Source organism: Neomonachus schauinslandi, chromosome 4 (genome assembly GCF_002201575.2).
Source record: "Neomonachus schauinslandi chromosome 4, ASM220157v2, whole genome shotgun sequence".
Classification (NCBI taxonomy): domain Eukaryota; kingdom Metazoa; phylum Chordata; class Mammalia; order Carnivora; family Phocidae; genus Neomonachus; species Neomonachus schauinslandi.
In genome coordinates this window covers 123,069,724-123,094,490 of record NC_058406.1, presented here as the reverse complement: position 1 = coordinate 123,094,490, position 24,767 = coordinate 123,069,724, and the positions used below count along the sequence as shown (strand labels likewise).

At 45.3% G+C, this 24,767-nt stretch overlaps 1 protein-coding gene across 1 annotated transcript; it reads right to left on the bottom strand.

Moving 5' to 3' along the window:
* Positions 1-1,911: 1,911 nt before the first annotated feature.
* Positions 1,912-23,277, bottom strand: VXN (vexin). The gene is made up of 6 exons (XM_021688260.1): positions 23,211-23,277; positions 18,659-18,714; positions 10,629-10,779; positions 6,641-6,702; positions 3,777-3,868; positions 1,912-2,095 (listed from the first exon to the last, which is right to left on the bottom strand). Exons 1-6 carry the CDS (start codon positions 23,275-23,277, stop codon positions 1,912-1,914), a joined length of 612 nt encoding a protein of 203 aa, XP_021543935.1.
* Positions 23,278-24,767: the final 1,490 nt, after the last annotated feature.

Genomic DNA, 24,767 nt, shown 5'->3' with positions numbered 1-24,767 from the left:
AAATCCCCAAATCATGTTCCATCGTGAGGATTGGGTGCTGAGCATCTAAAACAATGACTGAAGGGCAGGGATCAGCAAGGTGAAGGCCCAGAAGCCCAGGCCTCTTATCCCTCCATGCCTCCTTACAGTTCACCTGGAGACGTGGAAACAGGTAACTTAGCAAAAGGCGACAGAGTGGTAGCCTATGAATAACGGTTGAGACTGGTAACGTGGCCAAACTCTTCATTGTACCAAGACGTGGCAGTTTCCAGCCGAGTCTTAGACTAACTTTCACCATGGAGTGTCTGATTTTGCTAAATGGGTTGGATTAATTTAAGCTTCTGAATTAGAACACCAGCCTTCTGGGGGCAGAGTTGAGGCTACGGATGACAGATACGCAGGACATGTATCACTAATGGCCTCCACAGGTCGGCATTCCTAACTGACCACTGCACGCCTGCGTCTCAGACTCCGCCTCCACACAGCACTCTGGGCGGCCTCTGCCAATCGTCTGTGTTTAGCATTTGAGGTGAACATTATTTACTAACCTTGATCCTTCTCTATGTTCTGAGCTGTTCTGTGTGAAGGAATAGATACAAACAGCAGGCACTGAAGCCTGACACCCATGTGAGTCAGGCACCTCGAGACTAATCGTTTAACTGCTTTAAACTGTCGTCTATGAAACGGAGAAGGACACCTAACTCAGAGTTGTTAGACAGGGAGAACGGACGTAAAGTGCTCAGTGTCATGTCTGACACACGGTAGGCATTTAAGAGATGAGAGCTGTCGTTATCATATTATCATCATAAGTCTATCGATGTTAACAATGGGATTGATGATGACATTTCCATTAAAAGAAGGAAAGCACAATGTTATATATTAGGTTGAACCATGTGAAATTGATCAGTTGTTTCTGACCTACAGAGATGGCAATTTCTTCAAGTTCAACCCAATACTTAATGATGTATTGCATTTAAATCACTTACTTTTTCCAACTTTATCACATTTTTCCTTTCAAACATTGCCCCCAGAGACATACTCCTACCCCTCAAAACCTTCCTCAAATCAGTTGCTAAAATAAGCAAAGCAATGTGTCTGGTGGACTCGAGGCCCTAGTATCCAGTTCCACTAACTGTCTCTCGTAAGGCCTTGGCTTCCCCATCTGTAGACTGGGAATAATTGTGCTTTCTTTAACAGGGATAATGTATGGGAAAGCACTTTCAAAAGTTAAAATCATTTTGCCAGTGCAAGGTATTATTAATTTCACTAGACTCTGCCACTTCCGAAAACATTAGCATTCAACATTTAATTTTTAATCATGTTTCTCTATAGAAAAGCTGCATGTAAAAGAATAGAGAATTCATGCAATCATGCCAAATGGTCAATACTGATCTTGACAATACTGTCAAATGGATATTAGAACTATAAGTAAATATATAGTACTTTGTCATTAAAAATTGTACTTTGTCAAGATGAAATAAATGTGGTAAGAGGAATAGTTAAGAACCACGGTGTTTACAAGTGCCTCAAACATCAAGCTCTTATATTTATACCAGAAATCACACACATTAGAACAACTCACAAGGAAGACTGAGGGATTGCCTGCTTCCTTCCTTGGAGGTCTTTAAAATGGGTTGGGAAGGTTTGATTGTGGTGTGGTTTTGCTTAAAGATAGGGATATAAACTCTATGACCTCCCAAAGCCACTTTCAGGCCAATGGCTTTCTTGATTCTAAGAAGGCACACTTTTCTTTTGCCTTCCAGGGGAGTTCCTTGCTTGTACCCTAAACCAGGGCTATTGGTTAGTAAGAGATGGTGATATGTTTGGACCAGCTACTAGCAGAGGTGAATGTGGCTCAGTTCCAATCTGGAAGTTTTCTCCCCCGTATGCAGTGAACTTTGGCCAACTCAGGACACCTGGGGAGGGTCACCTTTAGTCAGCCTCAAAGGCACTGTTGGTAGCTCCCACATATTCAGACTTCTTCTTGTGCCTTGTCCACATTTTCCGGAGGATGCTAGGGACACCGCAGGAAGCGCTTCCTGTCAGTGGTAGGGAGGCTTCTGCTCCCTGGGGAAGGGTCGGATACTCTTCCGTCATCTTCTTGAGATGTCTGGATCTAAAGAAAAGCCAGGGGTAGGGAGGGAGGACAGTCATTTCACAGAGCCAAACTTTTAATTTTTGCCCTCAAGGAGTAGACCGAGCTCTTATTTCTCCTCTGCTCTGTGACCAGGATGGAGGGTCACTGTTGGGACGCACATACGGATGACTCTTTCGGGGGATCTTCACATGGGGTGAGGGAAGGAGGTGGCTCTGGGCACAGTGGTTCATGGATCTCAAGTTCTGCTCTTGTCCCAAGTTCTCCTTTCCCACCCCTCCCACTTCTAGACCAACAATCTTGATGGAAAGGGCAAGCTTCCCAAAGCGTAAAGCTATAGAAAGAGCCTGAGCCCTGGGGGTGCATCCTCAACTTCCTCTCCCTAGGTGAAAGAAATGGCCTAACTTTTCAAGAGCCAGCCTCCAGGAACACATGGAAATGAGAATTTCTGAGCTCAGAGAGAAAGGAACCGTGGAGAACCCTCTGGACAAAGCTATATGGAACAGAAAGGTTGGTCTGTGCCACTCAGTAAGTTGTGGGCTTACTCCAGCCTTCAGCAACAGCTACTGCTGCTCAGGACCATTTGCCACTAGACCTTCAAACAATCCACATGCCTTTCTGACTTTTCTCCAATTAGGTCCCAGTACATTGAGTGACTTGGTTTTTATAATTCTTTCTAGATGATTTTCTTTTATCTACAAGAGCTTCACATTGGTCTCTTCTTCCTTAGAGTCTAAGCTTCCAAGGTGTGGACACTTGGGTTGATATTGCAGCCCACGGTCCCTCTGGTGTGCACATCTCACATGCTCCCAAGGATGTGTCTTTCCAACTGCTAGACTGTGGGTTTCTTGAAATATAACAGCCACAGTTTGTGCTAAGTTCTTCACATATCGTCCCATTCCGTTCTCATAATAATCTCTCAAGAGGGGTATTATGATCATCCCCATTTTTTGTTTTTGTTTGGAAATAAGTGAGGGCATGGAGGTCATAGCAGGTTAGTGGTGGCGCTGGGCCAGCAAGCAGCTGGGAGTCAAGAGCCCACACCCTTCATCACCCCCTAAGCCCCTTTTCTACTGTGTGCAGTATGGACGATGGTGGCGGGGGCATAAATGTGCATACTGACTTGAGTTTCAGACACCCGCTTGTCATCTTCTAGTGCAGCCTGGAAGGTCGTGGGGGAATTGCTGGGGGTAGGGGAGGGGACTGTCTACTTCTGCTAGTCTAGCTGCTGGTTCTGGATCAGAGTTAACAGTAACGTGGGGGTTATACATTTGGTTTGAAACTTTTGTATCTCACTTATTTCTTTACCTTTGGGCAGGGGCCCTTCACCTAATTCACGAGGCATTTCTGACACCACTGTGCCTACCAGGAGGCTCTCAATATGACCTGTGGTTACATTTATCTAATTAACCAAAAACCCTCCCGAATGACACTTCTCCAAGTCTAAAAAGTGCTGTTAATGAAGTGGAAACCATCAAAAACACTTCAGCTTAATCCTAGGGAAACAGTTGATGAGGCGCTACAGAGACCCAGGATTATTGCCCTCATTAAAAGGTAATTTAAAGCTGGCATGGATTTTGTGTTAGCATCTTGAGAGTCTGTAAGCCAGGCCACCTGTTACTCTTCTGTGGCGGGACCAAGAGTGCGTGGGGAGCCCTGCCGGCAGCCAGCGGGCGGGGAGGGTGGGGGACAGGGCACTTACCCTCTTGTCAGAACAGCTCCGTTCTCCGAGCCCGTGGCCACCGCCTCCAGCACGCCGGGGGCTTTCACTGAGATCCGGGCCACCGGAGGAATCTGGGTATTGCAGAAGGGGAAGGGAAGGGGAGGATGTGGCCATGGTCCCAACTCAGGCACTGACTGGAGCCAGTTGAAAGAGGGATGACCCCTTCGATCCACCACCCAGGACGATAGTCCTCACACTTTGGCAGGCATTAACACTCCCCTGCCGGGCTTGTGAACACCGTGCGGGGCCTACCATAGTTTCTGATTCAGTAGGTCTGATGTGAGCCGGAGAGTCTGCATTTCTAATAAGTTCCTGGGTGCTGCCTATCCCAGGACCCCACTTTGAGAACCACCGACCCAGAGAACTTGAGAGCACAACTCAATCTTACCTGACAACTCTGTGCACCGCCCGCCCCCCCAACTGCCTGTGTCCACTTTGTTGTCAAATCCTGCAGATTTGTGCTTTGAAAGACTGCCTCGGTCAGTGCCATCCTCCCCATTTCCTCTGCTGCAGCCTTCGGGTCCAGTCACCCGGGACCTCCTTGCTTCGGACCAGACCCACCACTAATCTCAGCTCCCCCATGGATTTACAGCGCTTCCCCACAGCAGGCCAGACTGATGCCAACTCTGGAAGCACAGGCTCCTCAGAACCCGGCTCCCCCTCATCTACACAGCTCTGTTATTCCCCATGGGTACTGTGACAGCTCCCATCCCAGCGGGGCTGGCCTGGCCTCTCCTCTTGCTCACGCTGATTCCCATGCACAACGAACCCTTTCCTCATGCGCATGCACAGCGCTGCCTCGTGCCTCGGCTTTTCCTTCACCCTCTGGATGGAGCCTCATCTCTGCCTGCCATTCAAGGCCACTTCTTCCCAGAAGCCCTTCCTCAGGCTGGTGGCCTAAGTTGATTTCTCTCTGCCCTTATGCCCCATGTCCCACAGTACTGAGTACCTATGTGATATGTTCACCAGTTCTTTCTATGGTTCTCTTCTTGTTTCATATGTTTGTCTAGTCTCCCAGTCCTCAGAAAGGTGACATGGTGTGTGTCAGGGTCTGGCACTTAATCCCTTTGGTGGCCCTCTGCAGCCCTCCTAAAGGAGATGGTGAGTGCTCAAGAAGCATGTGCTGAATGGAAAAGTAACTGACGGCCTAACAAGGGCTAAATCCAGAATTTGCTTAGTCAGTGGGCATATGCTATGCTTTGTTCCTTCACCCCAACCCCATTGAAGGCTTAGGGTCACCACATTCCTGGAATGGCTGGGAAATTCCAGGTGGAGGACATCATGATTAACTGTCCCCTTCTCTCCCTAGCTGGCCAAAGTTTGTGGACAGAGTTACTGTGCCACCTTGTGGCCTCTCGGGAGCTCTCCCTCCCCACCGTGCCAACAGTCCAGCCCCGGGAACATAGACCCGCCTCTCCTTCTCCAGAGTCCTTAGTTCTCCTCCAGTGCACGTCAGCATTGAATCAGAATTAGTTGTGCAAGCTCTGAATCATTCTCCCACCCTGGGATAAGGGGCCTCTGATGAGCTGCAGGACCCTCAGGGGAAAGAGTCAGTTGTGCTGCCTCTTTGTCACTGGGTCCCCATGACCACCCTATCCCAACCCAGTTCATTCTGGCCTCCCAGATGCAGGTACCTCTCCGCCAAAGGTACTGTGTGAGCCCAGCCCAGGGGTTTGGGGCAGGTAGTCCAAGGCTGTGAGCCACCCTCTTCCCCCTAACCTTGGTCTTCCTCCAGCCTCAGCTGAGGGCAGCTCTTTGAGCTGTCACAGCCTGACAATCTGTGGCAATGGCCCAGCCTCCCTCAGTTTCTCTCGAGTACTAGGTTGGGGCAGGGGGCTCCTGATAAAACAGCTTGGCCCATCCCTGCCCTTTGTGTGGTTCTCCTACCTACAGGGATGACCTAAGTGAGGTATGTGGATTAGATTTTTTGCTCAGACGGGGAGTGAAGGGCTCACTGTCCAATTTGTTCCAGAAGGATGAGGGGGCTGGCCCACATAATCTCCAGGGTCTTTTCTAGTCCTCACGTGGCACGATCCACCAATCTGGAGAGCTGCTGCTCACGGAGCCCAGGATACCTGAGCTGACCTCACCTCTAGCCACGATTCCGCCCCTACTGTGCCAGCCCAGAGGGTACCCACATACACGCCCAGAAGATGATGCAGGAGGTTTTTTTTTTCCAGAGTGACCCTGAGCTAGATCTGGATGTGCACCTCCTGATCGCCCTTCAGGGAAGGAAAAGCTGCCACCAGTGGGGCAGGCCACATACCATGATGGAGCGAGGAGGAAACAAAGGTCTGACCATTTGGGCCCAACTCAGGACAAGGCGATGGGTAGCACTGGCCCCAGAGCTCCCACCAGGAGGTATCCGGTGCGCATGGCACTTCAGCCTCTGCGCAAGCCGACCTCTCTTCTCCTGTCGCGGGTACTGATCCCTAATACACAGCTCAAAGCCCCTACCCCGCATCTCAGAGTCTGCCTCCAGAGACCCTTGACCAGAGATGCCTGGTGTTTTGTGTTTTCACAACGTTTAAGACCCTTGCAGCTCTTTACCCCCATAGCTGCCCCTGGGAATTAGGTGTTTCCACCTGACACATGCCTACCACAGAAACCACTTCTTTTCCCCCGTGTTTGAGACGTCCTCTAGGCAATACCTTCTGTTTGCCTAAGAGCTGAATTTCTGGCAAGAAAGAGAACACCACCCAGTGGTGTGCTGTGAGCTGATAGACTTTAGGAGCAAAGCACCCTCAGGTAGGCTTTTCTGATAATCCTCGGGCCTGAAACAAAGAACAGGGCGAGAAGTTTAAAGCACAACAGATAGAACTAACCAGGCTTATTTTACTTACCAAAGACTTGCCATATGCTCGATTCCCACACAGATTTGATGATTTGGGTTCTGAACTCCCCACTGCAAGGTTGAACAGAGAAAGCATTACTCAGTGGTACTCTGTGTTCTACTTCCCCCCGCTTCTGCATCAGTGATCTCATTAGCTGATCAACCACAAGCTGGGAATTTCTAAAGGCCTTTGTGCCAAGCAGCAAAATCAGGCAGTAGGGTCAGGCAATGGGGAAACTGTCGGGTGGGTCAGCTGTACCCCTGGCACTCTTCCAGGCGTGGGGTAGGCGGGGAGGGTAGAACTAAGGTCTAATAAGATCCTGTGTGTGGAAGCATTTAGTGCTGTGTCTGTAGGCCGTAGGTGCTCAGAGAATGCGCCCTTGGCTTGTCCTTCCTTCCTAAGGTGCCACATCACAAGAGGTTATCAGGAGTTAAGTCTCTACTGCTGGGATCGGTTTTGCTTGCTGATCCTGGACACTCCTCTGTGGAAATGAGCAGAGAAGCCCGCCTGCGGTGGGAAGCACAGCGTCATGATGTGTGAGGGTTGGAGATTATCTGAGTCCTGAGACATTGGCTACACGGGACTTAACGTGAGAACCTTCTTGCTATGCCTTTATTCCTGAAGCCCGACCTACTTCTGAGTTATCTCTACCCTGAAGTCTGCAGCTTCTGAGAATGCAGGTGTTGAGCTGAGGGAGCTGGCAACAGGTAGGGGAAAGTTGGCTTTCAATACAGTCCTCTCCTTGGGCAGACATTCCAGAACAAGCCCCATCCTATCACACTACAGCAAATAGAGATAAAACACTCCCCAACCCAAGGAAGAAAACATTTCAAAGGCAATAAAATGCAGTTACAAGACTACCAAGATTAAATCATAACGTACAGTGCTCTGGCATAAATAATCATAGCAGCTCATAGTTTTGAGTATTTACTGTGTCAGGCACTGTGCTGAGTATAAAACGCATAAACATTATCTCATTTAACCCTTACCATAACCCTGCTAGGTAAATATAATAGTCCCCACTTTCCAGATGAGGAAATCGAGGCTTTGGAGAACAGTTAGAGGAAGCCAGGTAAGGATGATCTAGGGAATGGCAAACTGCTTTGGGGGTCTTTCAGGGCTGGAGAAATGTGACTGAGGGACACCCTAACCCAATCTGGGAGGTATTTGCCAGGTAGAGACAGGACAATCTGCAGAAGGAACAGGGTCAGGGAAGTTCCGGGAAACAGAATATAATGGAGCAGTCACAGAATTGCACTGCAGCTCAGGATTTCTGTGTGTATGGATGGGCGGGGACAGGAGTGTGCCCTGGAGGTTCAGCAGAGAATGGATTCTGGAGGGCCTTGAACATAGTCTGGAGGGCGGTGGGGGTAGGAGGGACACTGAAGCAGAAGGATGGCAGAGGCAGATTTCTGCTTTAGACAGTCCCCTCTGGTAGCCTTGTAGAGGGAAGAGGGACTGGTGGCTGAGGGCCAGAGTTGGATATTACACACCAGAGATGAAGGGGGTCTGCGCCCAGGTAGCCTGAGGTAGGTACCAAGAGGGAGAGATGAGACATATCCAGGAGTTGACATTGTCAGTGTTTAATATGTGACGTGGTGGGTGGAGTGGGGTTGGGGAGGACAAGGGGGTGTTAAGGGAAACATCCCAGCTGAGAAAGGAAAACAGGTTTGAAGGAGGACGCATTCCACTTGAACAAGCTGATTCTGAGGTGCCTGAGGACATCTTGGTGGAGACATTCCATAGGCAGCCAATTCTCCAGGGCTCAGGGGATGGTTGTCCCCATTCCAGGCATTTGAGGCTCACCTACCCAGGGCCTCATGGTGAGAGAGTTTCTCAGCTGGGTCTCTGCCTTCAGAGTCCCTGCAATTTCCAAGATTCCTCAGAGAATCTTTCTCCCACATGAGAAGGCTACATCATCCAGGAGCCTTCTCCTACAGCTCAGAAAAGAAGCAAGCCCCCAGATCTGAGATCCCTGGAGACACACGTCCTTCTGATGGGAGGATGGAAGACTCAGTGCCCGAGCCTTTCCCACGGAAAGCCCTGGGTCTGGCTTTGACTCAGAAACCCTCCGTCTCCCCCAACCTCCCTCTGGAATCTATCAGATTGGGAGAGCTGAAGGAATTGAATCAATGCCCAGCTCAATTTTTTTTTTTTAAACCTGACTAGCACATTCCCTGCATGAGCTGACTGTCACATGTGGGGCAGATTCTCTCCATTTCATTACTTAGTGTTCTCTTATAGAATAAAAGACTGACTTGGACAGTCAGGCTTCCACAAGCTACTTAGGAAAGTGGCCCCTAAAACTAGATGGTTGGGAAGAAATTACTCTCTGGGGGCGGGGGATAGAGGCATTGGCTAGGAAATTAGAAGAACTAAGATTTAATTTCAGTTCTGTTGCTAATAAGCAGTGTGACTTTGGGTCAAACAGCTTCTATGCTTTCAGTTTCCTTTTCTGTAAATGGGCACGGGGTGCTGCAGATCAGGGCTCTGCCACCTTCAGTGTGCCTTAGAATCACCTGGGGGGCTGGTTAAAGCAGAGATTGCTGGGCCCCACCCCAGAATTTGCTTCAGTAGGTCTCAGGTGGGACCCAAAATTTACATTTCCAGTAAGTTCCCAGGTGATTCTGCTGCTCTGGGGACCCCACTGTGAGAACCCATTTGACCGTCTCTAAATCCTTGCTAATCAGTATATTGTTCTCAGACCAACATCATCAATATCATCTGGGGCCCTACTTAGTCCTACAGAATTAGACTCTGCATGAAAACAAGATTCCCAGGTGATTCGTTTGCACATTAAATTTTGAAAAACATGGCTGTAAATCCATTTTATGATTTTGTAGCGAAGATACTCTTTTTCTCTTTCTACACACACATGCACCCACCCACCTATATATAGACACAGAGAAAAATTTATCTCCTCGTAATTTGCAAGGCAGATTGTGGTTTTCCTAATGCTTTCACTCTACATATGTGTATATGTAATCACTTAGCTAGAGAGTATCGCTTGATTTATGCGTTATTATACATCAGATCATAAAAACAGGATCGGGGTGTTACTGATCAAAGAAACCTTAGGGATCCAGTCGAGCATCTCTAAAGGAGAGAAGATGGATAGATATACTTCACACTCGGTGAAGTATAATTTCAGTTCTTACAACATACAAAGTTGTTGACAGCTGAATGCCTTGAGAAGGACATCCCAGACTTTCTATTGTGCATTTTTGGAGTTAAAATAGGAATTACTTTAGGCTGTGGACATAACAGAAATAACCTAAACCAGCAATTAAAGGCAAAATACCACCACAGACTTCAGTGGGCTAGGCGCAGATTCCCGTTGAACTGCTTGGGGTGGAGGCCATTTTTAAAAATAGTGCTGAAGGTAAGTCTATAATGTTTCCAGTTTTCAAAACAAATTTGTCCCTAAATTCTTTTTAGAGATTGTTCAAATAGCCCTAAGCCATTCACATTTACAATGGTGAGATCTTAAGTTGGCAGTTTATGAAGAGCCCGTATAATTACATACACAGCCTGTGAAATAAATAAGGTAAGCTTCTGTTTCTTCATGAGTCATGTCTACACTAGTTTTTTCTCTCCCCCCCGCCCCGGAACATTATGATTTTCATCTCGGGAACCCAGCAGGGCTTCCTGGGGGAGCAAGAAGGCAGGTAAAAGCATTTGTGCTCGCCCAGGAGTGTTTTTCAGTTAGGTGTTTTAAAGTGTTGCTCTGTAGGTGGGGCCCGAGAGCAGGTGCACTCGGAGCAGGAACGGCCCGCGCCGAGAAGAGGAGGGGCGGGGAGAGGGGGGGAGGGAGGGGGCGGGGGCGCGCACGCCCCACGCCACAGGTGCTGCGCTCACCTGGCGTGATGGAGGACGCCCGCGAGGTTGTTGGAAAAGACAAGGCAGGCCGCGGACCCTGCGGCTGTTGCTCTGAGCGCGTCACCGCCCCCCCCCCCGCCAAGGGAGGTTCCAGGGACTCGATCCAGGGCGCACGTACCGGGTCTGGCCGGGGCCTTGGCCAGGTGGGGCCCCTGCGGCCGCGCGCTGTGCAGCCGGCCCGCCCTGCGGCCCTCGCCGTCGCGGCGGTCGCTGCGGTGCGGCAGCAGCTCCAGGGGCCGCGGCGTGTAGAGGTCTGACTCGATCACCACCTGCCGGGAGGAGGAAGGACAGTCAGCTTGTGCCTCTCCCGGGATCTTCAGACGCACCTTGGGCCCACAGTGAATTATCGGAGTTTTCCTTGCTCCAGCGAATGCTAGCAGCAGTGAGAGAACTTGGGGTAACTGGCCTCCAACAGGCAACCGTTTTATTTCATCTCAGCATGCCAAATAGCGCCATGGTGCAGGATGATGAGGGTTCCCGGCGGGGGGGGGGGGTTCCTCACCAGCAGTCCCTTCACAGAGTCAGGAGCCTGGGCCATCAGGCCAAAAATGTCCCCTGCCCTAGGGCCTGACCTGGTTTGGCAACAGAACAGGCTATTTGAAATGATGACAGTTCTGGAAATCAGGGTCTTACGGTCTTTGCGCTAAGCAGACACCCTCGTTCACACAGAGGACAGCCTTTTGAATGCTCTGGCAGAGAGAAGAGCTAGGGAGAGGATCCCGGGGCCCAACTCATTCCCAGGTTTTAAACAGAAAGAAGCTGCTGGTACAGCCCCACATGCTCAAATTTCCCTCCACCTTGCAGAGCATCCGTGTCAGGTGGAGCTGGGAGATGAATCTCCACTATGTGTGGTTCGCTAAGTGGAAATTCCCGAAAACCAAACAGAATGCTAAGAGCTAAGGTGTTTTCAGGAATGATCACCTGCTGAATAGTTATTTTGGGAAGTGCATTAAGAGGAAATACCTCTTTTGTCAGGACCCACCGAAATGGGCCTTAAAAGTTATAATAAACATACTTAAATCATTGAAATAATTTAAATGTAAAAAAACTTGAGACAAATAATACCGTATTTTATCTTAATACCAAGAGTAGTGAAGGGAATCTTAGCAGTTTTTTGCTCTTATCCTGCATAGTTTTATACATATCCAGGACGTTGGGGTCATCCATTCTGAATTTCTTCACTCCTTTAAAGCTGGTTGGAATGTCCAATAGTACATGGCAGCTACTCTGAGGTTTGCATCGACTCATTCGCTTGCTCCTTCATCAGATGCCCTGGGAGGGCACGTTCCGTGCCAGGTCCTGGGCACTGGGGGCATCTGCAAGTAGGAGGGCCCATCTGAGCTCTTGTTCTCTAGCCTCTGATGGATCCCCCTCACCTGGCCACATAGAACAATTGTGTTGCTTTTGGAGGATGCTGAAACAAATAAGACTAAATTTTTAAATATATATATAATGGGGTGATATTTTGATTTAATGGAGAAAATTTGGATCTTTAATACTGTTATAATGAATGGCAGGTCACTGGGGGAAATGGATCTGTGTTCACACGTCTCACACCAAAATAAATACCAGACAAATCCAAGATACATGTTAAAAACAAAAAAACACAAGAATTGAACGTGGCTCAATATAACATTTGTTACATATGAAGAGGAATGATCCCTATGTACATAGAACTCTTACAAATCAATAAAGAAGAAGAAAAGAGAAAAATGGGGCAAAAACCAGCAGCTGGCCATTGACAAGAGAAATACAAATGGTAAACATGACACCACAAACATGAAAAGATGTCGAACAGTAATTAAATGCAAGTGAAAACAGTTGTGTGTGTGTTTTTTCCTCTCAGATTGCCCGTGATGAAGAAGGTAACTCCATTTGTGGTCATGCAGACCTGAGTTCATGCCCCAGTCTTGACACTTAGTGGTTCCGTGGAAAGGAGATATTCTTGTGTGTCCTTGTATTGGGGCGGAGCAAATGCCTGTCATCTGTTTTAGTTTTAGTCGCAGAGCTTGCACTCTTTCCTCAAGCCACATATTTATCTACAGCATCAGAGAGCAGTTCTTGTCTCCCAAAGAGGAAACTAGAAGAAGCTGTCACTCTTTGCTTCAGTTTACCACAAATAGTCCTTTGCTTAGAAAACTAATATATCCCCAATTTGGTCTTATCTGGTTTAGGAAATAACTCCTCTCAAGCCTATTTTAGGGCCCAGATTTATTCATTCTGTGCCTTTGGAGAAAGCTGATCATTCAGGAGCATGTAGGATTAATACCTTTTCTCCTCTGGGCACTCCACCCCCCCCAATAATTAAAAATATTTATTCCTTTTTCCTCTCAGCTAAATTGAGATATCACTGACACCTATGATTTGGTAAGTTTAAGGTGTACAATGTGTTGATACATTTATAAGCTGTGGTATGATTAGAAGGTGGTGGTTCTGCTGGGCTGGGGGCAGCCCTGGGTCCACCCTGCACAAGCTCAGTGGGTGGTCCAGCACTGACCACCCAGCACTAACAGTCCGCTCTCCTCTTTACCTTCCTTCCCCCGGCCCGTGCTCTGCTGTGTTGCCCAGAATACTGGAATTTCCTAGGTTAATGGTTGTTCGGAGCCCCAGTCCCCAATATTTGGCCTAAGGGCTCTCCCCTGGAATGTGACCCTCCAGGTTGAATATGAGAGACCTGAGCCTCATTACTGACACAGAGCTCTTGGCTATCACAGGTATTTCTGATTTTATTTTCATTCTGTCAGCATCCTTCTGAGTGAGGAGGAGTGAGACTGGTATGTTTTCAGACCTACTTTGTACAAGGAGAAAGTAAAGCAGGTAAAGCCTGCGGAGCCCATGAGGGAGACCCAGCATTTCCTCCTCTGAAAGGGAAGCAAATGTTCCTTTTCAGGAACAGGAAACTCCACCTCCGCAATCGCTTCTCTGCACTGTGGGGTGGCAGAAGAGAACGGGAAGGGGAGAGCCAAGAGGCATTAGCTGCTCAGCCCTCTGCTAGAGGTAGGAGCGACCAGGGGATGGGGATGAGGCTGGTTACTTCCCAGATCATGACTTAGGGCCAAGTGCCCCTTCAGGGTGTCTTCCCCAGTACCCAAAAGATGCCAGTAGCAGGAAAGGAAAGAGGAGAGGTGCCCAGTTCAGAAGATTTCCCTTTCTTAGCTGGTCTTGTACTTGGTTCTCATTTCCCACAGTAACAGAAGCTCTGAGAGGGCTCCGGGGGGAGAGGGTTGGGCCCACACCAGGAAACAGACAACTGAATGGATGGCTGTGGACTTCTGAAAGCCTGGGCTATTTTCTGGTCTCTAGGACACAGTTTGGGGCGGCTGCGGCTGCTGGTCTTAGAAAAAGCTGGTCTGAGAGCAGGCTCTTTAGCGGGCCCCCCACCCCAGTACGGAGGTAAGACAAGGGAATGGGGAGAGGGAAGGGAGAGGTGGGTTTAGTGTTGGATTTGCCTTTCCTAGTCAGCAAACTGCCTTCCGAGAAAGTAGGGGGGATGTACTAGAGCAATAAATTGATGCTCCCCTGCTGGTCTCGGGTTATTGATTAGAATGATGGAAGTCATGGGCTAACACTCAAGCCTCAGAATTCCATCCACTGACATCTTCAAGTCACACTTCTGTTTGTTTGCCAGCCTAGGGGGCTGGTAGGGAGTTGGAAAGACAGGTGAGACCTAGGTGATGGAGAATCATCATGATTTAGGGCTGATGGGATCCATAGCAATGTTCTAGCCCAACTCCCTAATTTTACACATAGGGAAACTGAGGCCAAGAGAGGTCATGTGTCTTCAGGGTCACAGAGTTATAAGGGACAGAGCCAGGATGAGGGTTGTGGTTTTATGACTTCTAGGTGAGTGCTCTTTATAAGACCCAGAGAAATGCCTACATCCAGATAAGAAATTTCAAGTGCAATCAATCACTCAGTGCCTTTTGAAAAATCAGTAAATTTCCAGGCCAATTTCTCCCCGATCAGGTTGAACTCTGGGGAGAATGTGACATTTACAATCTCATTTCTCCATCTTTCCTGGTGGTGGTACCGCTGCTCATTATGATGGGGCTGGGAATCAGTGGCCCCTGGGGGGCCCTGACTGTACCCTAGGGATGCTGTGGCACTAAGGATGGTTTAGAGATGAGAGATCTTTGTAAAGGAGGGAACCTGACTCCACATGGTAGCCCAAGGACAACAGACACAAATAAGAATTTCAGGACAAAGAAAGTCATAAACATTGGTAGATTCAAGCAGTTAGACAAAATATGAATGTTTTCCTTGGGAACTCAAAGGCAGCCAAGAGCCAGTCGGATCAGAGTCAATTCTTTCTTTAGGACTCACTTCCCTCATCTTAGGTAGACTAAGACCTTTCTTGTCTTTTCTAATTTGAATGTTCCGTACAGCTGGTGTTGAGGTTTGCAAGCAAAGGATGAGTCAGGCTGTTAGGGGAAACGAGAAATTTAGAGGAGAGCTCAAAGGCCAGAGGGCATTATTAAGTTGTCTCACCTGGAGAAAGATTGCATCGGTGAAGACAGGACCCAGCTTCTAATTTTTTTCTTAAATCAAAAGCGAATTTTAATACGTATTCATATACTTGAGTCATTTTTTTTCTCTGAGTAAAAATATTTTGGAGAGGGAAAGTCATAAGCCATAAACATAACTGTCTTTCTCAAAAATTTCCACTCCCAGGAAACCTGAGAGCATGGTTCTACAGTGCTGACTGAAGTCAAGTGGCTCTTCCAGAAGGCTGTGTCCCGTATTTTGGTTGCTTTGTGTATCTCATCCCCATGTGGCTTCATCACCGCCATCTCAGACAACTGAGAGTTTCCTCTTTTATTTAGGTTCGAAATCTCCTGAGGATTTTCTTCCCTAGAACCTACTTAACTATTGGAAAGTATGGTGATTTAGTTTCCATTTTAAAAGCTTTTGTAAATACTGTTCTGTCCTTGGGCGCCTGGGTGGCTCAGTCGGTTAAGCGACTGCCTTCGGCTCAGGTCATGATCCTGGAGTCCCGGGATCGAGTCCTGCATCGGGCTCCCTGCTCAGCGGGGAGTCTGCTTCTCCCTCTGACCCTCCTCCTTCTTGTGCTCTCTGTCTCTCATTCTCTCTCGCAAATAAATAAATAAAATCTTAAAAAATACTGTTCTGTCCTTATAAAGCCAGTAGATAAAGGTATTAGGAGTGATTCAGACAGGAACATTGTTTAGGGTTAGAAATTCAAGGCAAGAACTTGGTAGAACTAAATAGTCCCAATTCCCAAGGGATCTTTCTGGAGTCATGAATGATTTGTGGCTCCTTCAAATCTAGAGTAATGCCAAACTCAAGCCCCTTGACCGAAAAGTCTATTGTGAAACTTTCCTTAAACTGAAAATTACCCACAAACAACCCCTTCCCTTTCCATTTTTAAAAAGATTTATTTATTTTAGAGCTCGAGTGCGAGTGGGGAAGGGACAGCGGGAAAGGGAGAGCAAGAATCCTCAAGCAGCCTCCCCACTGAGCACAGAGCCCGAGGTGGGCCTCAATTCCAGGACCCCAAGGTAATGAACTGAGCTGAAATCAAGAGTTGCCTGCTTAAACGACTGAGTCACCCAGGGGCCCCTCCCTTTCCATTTTTGGTAACACCCACTCCTTGAAAGTCAGGAGCATTTTTCTTTTAGACTGTGGGCTTAAGTTTTCAGGGACCAGGAGAAAGGTAACAATCTCTTGCCCTACCACAAAGAAATTTTCCATCCATTAAAAGCCCTTTTCTTTCCTTTTTTTTTTTTTTTTTTTGCTTTTAAGTAGGCTCCACTCCCAGCACAGAGCCCAAGCCAGGGCCTGAACTCATGACCCTGAGATCAAGACCTGAGCTGAAATCAAGAGTCGGATGCTTAACTAACTGCACCACCCAGACACCCCTCTTTTCTTTCTTAATATAAAATATTCTCAAAAGTCATTAAAAAATACATACAACAACAGAAAAATGTACAAAAGACATGAGTTAGGAACCTATAGAGAAAAAAATATCAGAATCCCTGAAAAGATGAAGAATGATATTAATAATTAAAGAAATGCAAATTAAAACAAAATATTTTCACCCATCAGATTGTCAAAGATAAACAACATTGATGACATACATTACTGACTTAGGTGTTTTGGTAAGGGTACTTTAAAACACAGTTGCTAAGAATTTGGTAATGGCTATAAATTTTTTTCAATGTTCCTATCCTTTGAACATTTTCTTTTTTTTAATTGAGATATAATTGCCATATAACATTAAGGAGTACAACGTGTTGATTTGATGACCAAGCATTTTCATATCTGTGAATTTATCCTCAAAAACATTTGCATAAGAGCATGAAAAATATGTTCAAGGATATTGCTTGCAGCATTGTTTTAGTAGAATTTGGTTAAATAATCTAGAAAACTTCAGATGTGATTTGGGTAGAAAATTATAGTACATTCATATAATGGCATGGTATGCAGCCTTTATAAAGAATGAGGTAGATCTATAAGTATTAATTGGCATGTAAAGACGTTCAAGATTTATAGTTTAGTGAAAAAAGCAAATTGCAAAACAATATGTTATCAAACAATGGAGCATAATAATGATATGTTAGTATATGGGAAATTTTCACTTAAAAAAAGCCAATACTAATTGAATGCTTGGTTTGTGTCAGGCTCTGGACTAAGCACTTTACATGTATTAAATCATTTGCTCTCCAATGGTTCTTGAGATATGTGCTCCTATTTTTCCCATTTGAACACTAAAGCAGTTGAGTTCCAGTATGGTGGGCAACTTGCTCAAGGTTACCTAGCTAGAAATGGATAGAACTGGAGTTTAAGTCCAGGCAGTTGGACTCTAAGTCTGTATATCTAACCATTATGTTCCACAGCTTCTTAGAATTTTCTTTTTTTTTTTTTAAAGATTTTATTTATTTATTTGAGAGAGAGAGAGAGAGCACATGAGACGCAGGGAGGGTCAGAGGGAGAAGCAGACTCCCTGCTGAGCAGGGAGCCCGATGCGGGACTAGATCCCGGGACTCCAGGATCATGACCTGAGCTGAAGGCAGTCGCTTAACCAACTGAGCCACCCAGGCGCCCAGAATTTTCTGATATTATATTTTATATGTTCATAGTATTTGAAATTTTATAATGGGCACATACTACTTTGGGAATCAAAAAAAGGAATGTTTGTAAAAACAACAATGACTAAAACCCCATCTCATTCCCAGGATGCTGAAAAAATTCTTTTTAATGGAGAAGAGGCCTTCAAAAATTGAGATACTTAGAAAATCAAAATGGTGTTCCATGAAAAATTGTGATAGAAATAGAAACTCCAGCATAACCAAGAGGAAACAATTAGCAGTTAAACCTTTTCAGTGAAAGTACAAAGATGGATTGACAACTTTTGTATAAAGAAATCTGTAAGTAAAATGAGAAATTTACCTCATCCTTTGGTTCTAATGACATGTAAACTAATTTTAAGGTAATGCAAATGCTTATTAGAGTAGCAAAAGATAATGTAAAAAAAAAATGAAAGTCAATGTTAGTGAGGTTGGAGGTAAATGGAAAAGCATTGCTAGAAGCCTGACAACTGTTTAGAATTCCTGGTAATATGTGACAAAGCTGTAAGCAGAAATCATTTTTTTAAAAAATCACTATTCTCCACATCTAGCATAGTGTCTCTTACACATGGTAGGCATGAAAATATTGGATGGAGGAATGGATCGATGGAGAGATGAAACTATTCTTGTCCTTTTACTTGTTAATTTACTGTGGAATTAATCCAGAAGAATAGTATTTTGTACAAATTAATTGCGATGCTATTTATAATAGTGAAAAAATGGAACATCACAAATGCCAACAACAGGAGAATACCTCAGTCAGGGATGCTATACTCATCGTGGACTCTGTTTAAATAAGAACACAGTTTTTTTAGAGAATGAGATTTACTCTATGTGTCTGGGGAAAATGGCAGAATAGGAAAGTCCAATTCAAGGCTGTTCACTGTCTGGTGGACATTTGTCAATTATTTTGAAGTGGAAGACAGGAAATCACGCAGCCCCAACATGCCATAGAGAAAAACTTCCTGGCTATTGAGAGCAGGAAGAGGAGGTGAAGAAGCTAGATGCTGCTTTTGTAATGAAAACCAATAAAAGGGATCAAAATTGAAGTTGTCCTTACATTCTTGGTCAAGAGGTGTTGAGAGCTTTTGACTCTTCTTCTGGCTGGACTGGACACTGCAAGGAGAGAGAAAGGAATGGTTTTAGAGAACACGGGTGAGGCTGATGTAGCCTCAGAGAGGGTTTGCACCTGGAGTGGGAGGGGCGAGGAGGAGGGGAAGTGGGGAGAATAGGCAGGGTGTAATTACAATTTTAGATGTTACTTGGCTGAGTGCACCAAAGTTCATAACAGCATTGTTCACAATAGCCAAATGGTGGAAACAATCCAAATGTCCCCTAACAGATGAGCCGATAAACAGAATGTGGTATATACACACAATGGAATATTATTCAGCCTTAAAAAGAAATAAAATTCTGATACATGCGGTAACATGGATGAACCTTGAAAACATTAAGCTAAGTGAAATAAGCTGGACACAAAAGGACAAATATTGTATGAGTTCACTTATATGAGATACCTAGAGTATTAAACTCAGAGACAGAAAGTAGAGCAGAGGTTATGAAGGGGTTGGGGGAAGAAGGGAATGGGGAGTTGTTATTTAACAGGTATAGAGTTTCAGTTAGGGATGATGAAAGTTCTGGAAATGGATAATGGTGATGTCTGCACAACAATGTGAATGGACCTCATGCCACAGAGCTGTACACTTAAAAAATGCTTAAATGGTAAATTATATATCATGCATGTTTCACTACAGTAAAAAGCTTTAAAAAATCAATTAAGCATTAAAAAATGTTGGTTGGAAGAAGGTGTGTATTTTGTTGAAAATGGAGATACTCAGGCATCTCTTTTCCATATTGCCGCTAGAATGATTTACTTGAACTGAAATCCTACCATGTCACTGCCCTGCCTAGAACTGAGATGACTCCTTGTCACATATGGGATAAGTGATCAGATGAGTGCTAGGTGATGGTATTTTCTGCAGAGCACCTACAGCCGTGAAACCTGGCGTCCAGTACATTAGTTAGGAGGGTTCCTGACTGCCTTCACTTGAGTGTGAATCAGAACTGGACCACTTGCCACTTACGTGACTTGGGCAAATAACTCATCCTCTCCACACCTTCCTCTCCTCGTCTGTAAGACAGTGGGGATTAATAGCACCCACCTCAGAGGGCTGGGACAAGGATGAAACGAACTAATTTTTATAGAGCCCTTGGTCCAGTGCCTGGCAAAGAGTAGGTTCCCAGGAATCAATGGTGGTTATTATGATTGTCCTCCATCTCTGCAAGCTGAAGGCAGGTGGAAAGAATAGGTGATAACTTCTAGATCCTATAGCATTCCATTAGGATTTCTCTTTCTGGAGTTTTCTCCATTTCCTCCTGCTGTTCCCCGATTCCTCTCCCCAACCCCTCCCCATTGTTGTTTATCCTCAAGAGAATTATTTTGAATGCTGTGGTGCTGTTCACCCTAGAATTAAACCCCCTCTGGTGTGTCTCAGGAAGTAACTTCTGGTATAACTTCTTGGTAAAACCATAGCTTTTACTTTTTGTATTTACTGTGAATTGTGTCTATGAATTTTTTTCCCTTAAAGGGCTCTCTTTCTCTCCAGAAAGTAAAAACCCACACTTGTCCTCAGCTATAGACTTGGTATCTATGTCCCATGCCTTTAAAATACTTAAGTAACAGTCTAACACTTGCTGCTGCCATATTTTTGTGAGACATTAAGATGGCTCAGCTAAAAAATACATATAAATATTAAGTTGAACCCAATATATATATGTATGGGTGTGTTGGAAAGAAGGATATAATACAACAATAGAAAGGTAATAATAGCTCACATTGAGCTTCACCAGGTGATGGCTTACTTGCCTTATCTCATTCACTCCTCGTAGCAACTCTGTGAGCCAGGTACTCTGCATTATCCCTATTTTATTGGTGGGGATGCACAGTTGATGGTGGAACAAGGCCCTATCCTCTTAACCATTGGCCACACTGTCCATGCTGCTGAACCTGTGCTCAGAAAATGTCTTGGCCATTTTTGTCATGCTAAATGGTAGCATTGGGAAAAGGGCATCCTAAGGAGAACTATAACCTTGTTAGATAAAATGAAGCCACCTTCTATTTCTGTAGGTAAGGAATGTGGGGATGTATTGAAGAGTTACCCATTTCTCTTATAAGCAGTGACTTAAGGAAAGCTAGCACTGTCTTCTCTCACTGAAAGCCCTCTGCTTGATAGCTTTGGAGAAAGCAAGATGAGGCAAAAAAGGAAGTGTGAGGAGGTGAAATTCTTCCATTCACGGTCTAAGGTAAGGCTGCAAATACTCCTTTTCTAGTGAACAGCTTCCTGAGCAGTGAAATGTCCATGAATACCAATGAATACTTGGTTTATGACCAGGAGATGGCCATGAATGAAAATGGCAAGAAAGAAATACAGGATTCAATATTTATCTTTGAACATAGTCATTGCTCTAAATATGGAATAAAAATAGACATCATTTTGTAAGTGATGTATTTAATGGTGCTTACTACATGCTGGGTACTGTTCTAGATGCCTTATATGTTTTTTTTTGAAAGATTTTATTTATTTATTTGACAGAGAGAGACTCAGCGAGAGAGGGAACACAAGCAGGGGGAGTGGGAGAGCAGGAAGGACCCTGGGATCATGACCTGAGCCAAAGGCAGACGCTTAACAACTGAGCCACCCAGGAGCCCCAAGATCCTTTATATGTTTTATCTGTATTTCAATTCCCCCCCCCACCCCATAATAACCCTGGGCAGTAAAGTCGAGTTCTCCCTTTTACAAAAGTAGAAACTCTGGCCTAGAGAGATGAAGTAGACTGCCCAAAGTCACACAGTGTAGAAGTGACCACAGTCTCTTGGCCACTATGCTAAGCAAATGGAGTCAAAGGTCCTGTTTCAAATGCTTTTATTCAGGTGAAGTGTGACATTGCTCCTGAATTATTGAATAAGTTTTTAATTAAAAGGGGCTATTCAGCTTTGATTTGTTTCTTCCTCTAAAAATTGTTAAATGGAAAGAAATAACAGGAAATAGACAAAATTTAACATTTTCATATTTGCTTCCAATTTGTTTTTTTCTCATGTAAAAGAAATAAAAAATTAGGCAAGTTTAAATTCCCTTTCTACTCTCCCCTTATTCTTCTTCCACTCCTCCCCAGGGCTAGTAAGATCACTAATTTTTTCTGTATCTTTCCAGCCTATGTTTTCATACTTTTTCTGAATATGTATCCATAAGTTGTTTTGTATTGCCAGATATAGTAATTGTTATCATACATATAAAATTTTCATCCAGCCTTTTCTATTTTTTTTCCACTCAACATTATGCTTTTGAGATCTGTATCCATACACATAGATCTGGTTCATCCCTGTTGACAACTGTGGAATATTCCATAGTACGATGACACCGCATTTTACCCCCTCCCCTCCTCAAGGACATTGAAGCTATTTTCAATCTTGCCCTCCTAGAATCAATGCCCCTGTGAACATCTGTGAATAAGAGTATCCAGAAGTGGAAGTGCTGGGTCAGAGGGTGAGCTTTGACTTTCCAGGTACTTCCAGAGTCTCCAGACAGAGTTCCAACTCCTGCACGTGGGCAGACTTCTCGCTCTTTTTTCTCTCTCTATGTGGCAATGGATGTCAAAAGCTTTATTTATGTTCTGCTGGCTGTCTCTTTGTGACCAGGCTGAGTCTCTCCCTACCCCCACCCCCCAGCAGTGGCCCTGTCAGTGGCTGACACGGGAAGAAGAAAGGGATTGTTTGAACAGGGGGTCACAACACCAGCAAACATCCAGCCCCCTTCATTCAAGTCTGACAATGAGACCGGGGCTAAGCCAGAGTCCCAGGCTCTCCCAGCAAGGCAGGGGCCGTGGGGAGAGAACAGAGGGGCAGGAGAGAGGGCTGAGCTTTGGAGGGGGTGAGGGAACTGTCCAGTAACCAGACACCTGCTGTCCGCTGAGCTCACACACAAAGCCCTCCCTGGGACTTGACACCATTCACCCCGAGCACAAGAGCTGACAGAGTCACACGTTTTGGTGATGCTAGTTCCAGGTGAAGTTTGGGAGCGGGGCCCTGGGATCTGTGTTAGAGGCCAGCCCTGGGTCAGGGCATTATTTGACCACTTTATTAGACTTCAGGCCACTGCCGGGAGTATTTCTCCTCACATCTGATGGCATAGTTAGAAATCATACTTTTGAGCCAGCTGGTTCTCATTTCAGAGCCCACCTGCTCATTGGAGAAGAAGAAAGAATCTTTCTAGCTGCCCTGGGAATTTTGTTTTCATCTCTGTTTCCTAAAACAATGGCTTGCTGTCACTTTCATTCGCATATTGGGTTACCAGTACTGAATTAAGTGGAACTGGGAGCATTTAACTGCCCTCATTCCCCCCACCCCTTTGATGGATTGTTTCTCAATGACTGATGTTTATCCATGTACCTCCTTTTCAGAAACAACAACAATAACAAATACCATCACAGCCGCGAGCGCATCAACCCCTCTTGAGAGACCTGAGGATAAGCCCTAGTAAAACAGCACGTGATTGTCCTTAACCTCCGGCAGAAGGTGCCGCGGTGAGGAAACCGTCAAGGGCAATTTTACTCACCCTTGGAAGGGATCACGGTGGTGAAAACTTCTATATTTTCATCACTGCAGCTGTAAATCTGATGCATCGTTTCAGCCTTCTCTCCCCCAAAGTGCCGGGAACCGGAAGCCTCTCTCTGAACCCCTAGTCGCGAGGTTTCCTAATCCAGTCTGGCTCGGGGATCATTGTGCAGGTCCACAAAAGACAGGCTGGTGCTGTGATCTCATCTCATTCCAGAGTCTTCACTGCAACATTTTCTAATCCCATCTGTCTTTTTTTTTTTCCCCCCTGAATCCTATTATTGTAAACCTTTGATTGAGGGTGGAGGCTTCAGTCCCCTCCCAGCCAGGATGTATTTAACATTTTTATTTTGCCGTGTCTGCCGCAGTGATTTTGGAAGTCTTTTGTGAAGTAATGATGAAGTGAAATCCCCGACTCGGTTAGTGCCAAGCTTCGCTGGAGAATTTCACCGAAAAGGAAAGGTGGATTTTGCTACCAGCAATTACCCTTTTCATTTCGGAAAGGAAGAGGGCTTTTTATTTATTTATTTTTTTCCCTCCAGAAGAACTGGATATTCAGTAATTTGTCGTGTGTTAATTTGGCATCCTTCTAAGTTTCTATTTTAAACAAAAGGACTGTTTCTCCAGAGCCTTTTCCCCTCATGCCAGTACATGACAAGGCTGACATTTCTAGAGAGCGGTCTGTTTAGCATCTCCTTGTACAACCTTCAGGTGCTTGCAGAGCAATGGTAACGAGCAGTGCCCTGACACCCAAGGTGGCACAGGAAGATTAGATTTACAAGAGGATTGTATTTTTATTACCCTAAATATCCTAATATATACTATCCTATATATTCTATTATTCTATATTTATGTAGAATAATACGTATCCTATATTTTGTCTTATATATTCTATGTATACACACAGAAATAAGGTATGTCTGAAATGTATGTGTATTATGTCAAACCCACCGTCTTTCATTACGCCATGACAGATTTATTTCTTCATGTTGAAAGTGATGATGTAATCATATTAAAAATGATAGTTGGCATTTATGAAATGCTTGCTAAGAGCTAGGAAGCGTGATGTGTAATCTCATTTAATGTCTACAACCACCCAACGAGACTAGCCATTATTTTTGCCGTTTTATAGGTGAGGAAACTGAGGCCTGAAGAGACTGAGTAATTTGCCCAAGATTAAAATACCTAGTTTCATGGCAGAACTAGGATTTAATCCCTAATTTGACTCCAAAATCAATGTACTTAATCATTAAATTATACTCCATTCTTTACTTCCAAAGCCTTGGCCCCTACTTTTTTTTTTATGATGTTCTGTTAATCACCACACATTACATCATTAGTTTTTGGTATAGCGTTCCATGATTCATTGTTTGCGTGTAACACCCAGTGCTCCATTCAGTACATGCCCTCTTTAATACCCATCACCGGGCTAACCCATCCCCCTCCCCCCCTCCCGTCTAGAACCCTCAGTTTGTTTCTCAGAGTCCATAGTCTCTCATGGTTCGTCTCCTCTTCCGATTTCCCCCCCTTCATTTTTCCCTTCCTACTATCTTCTTTT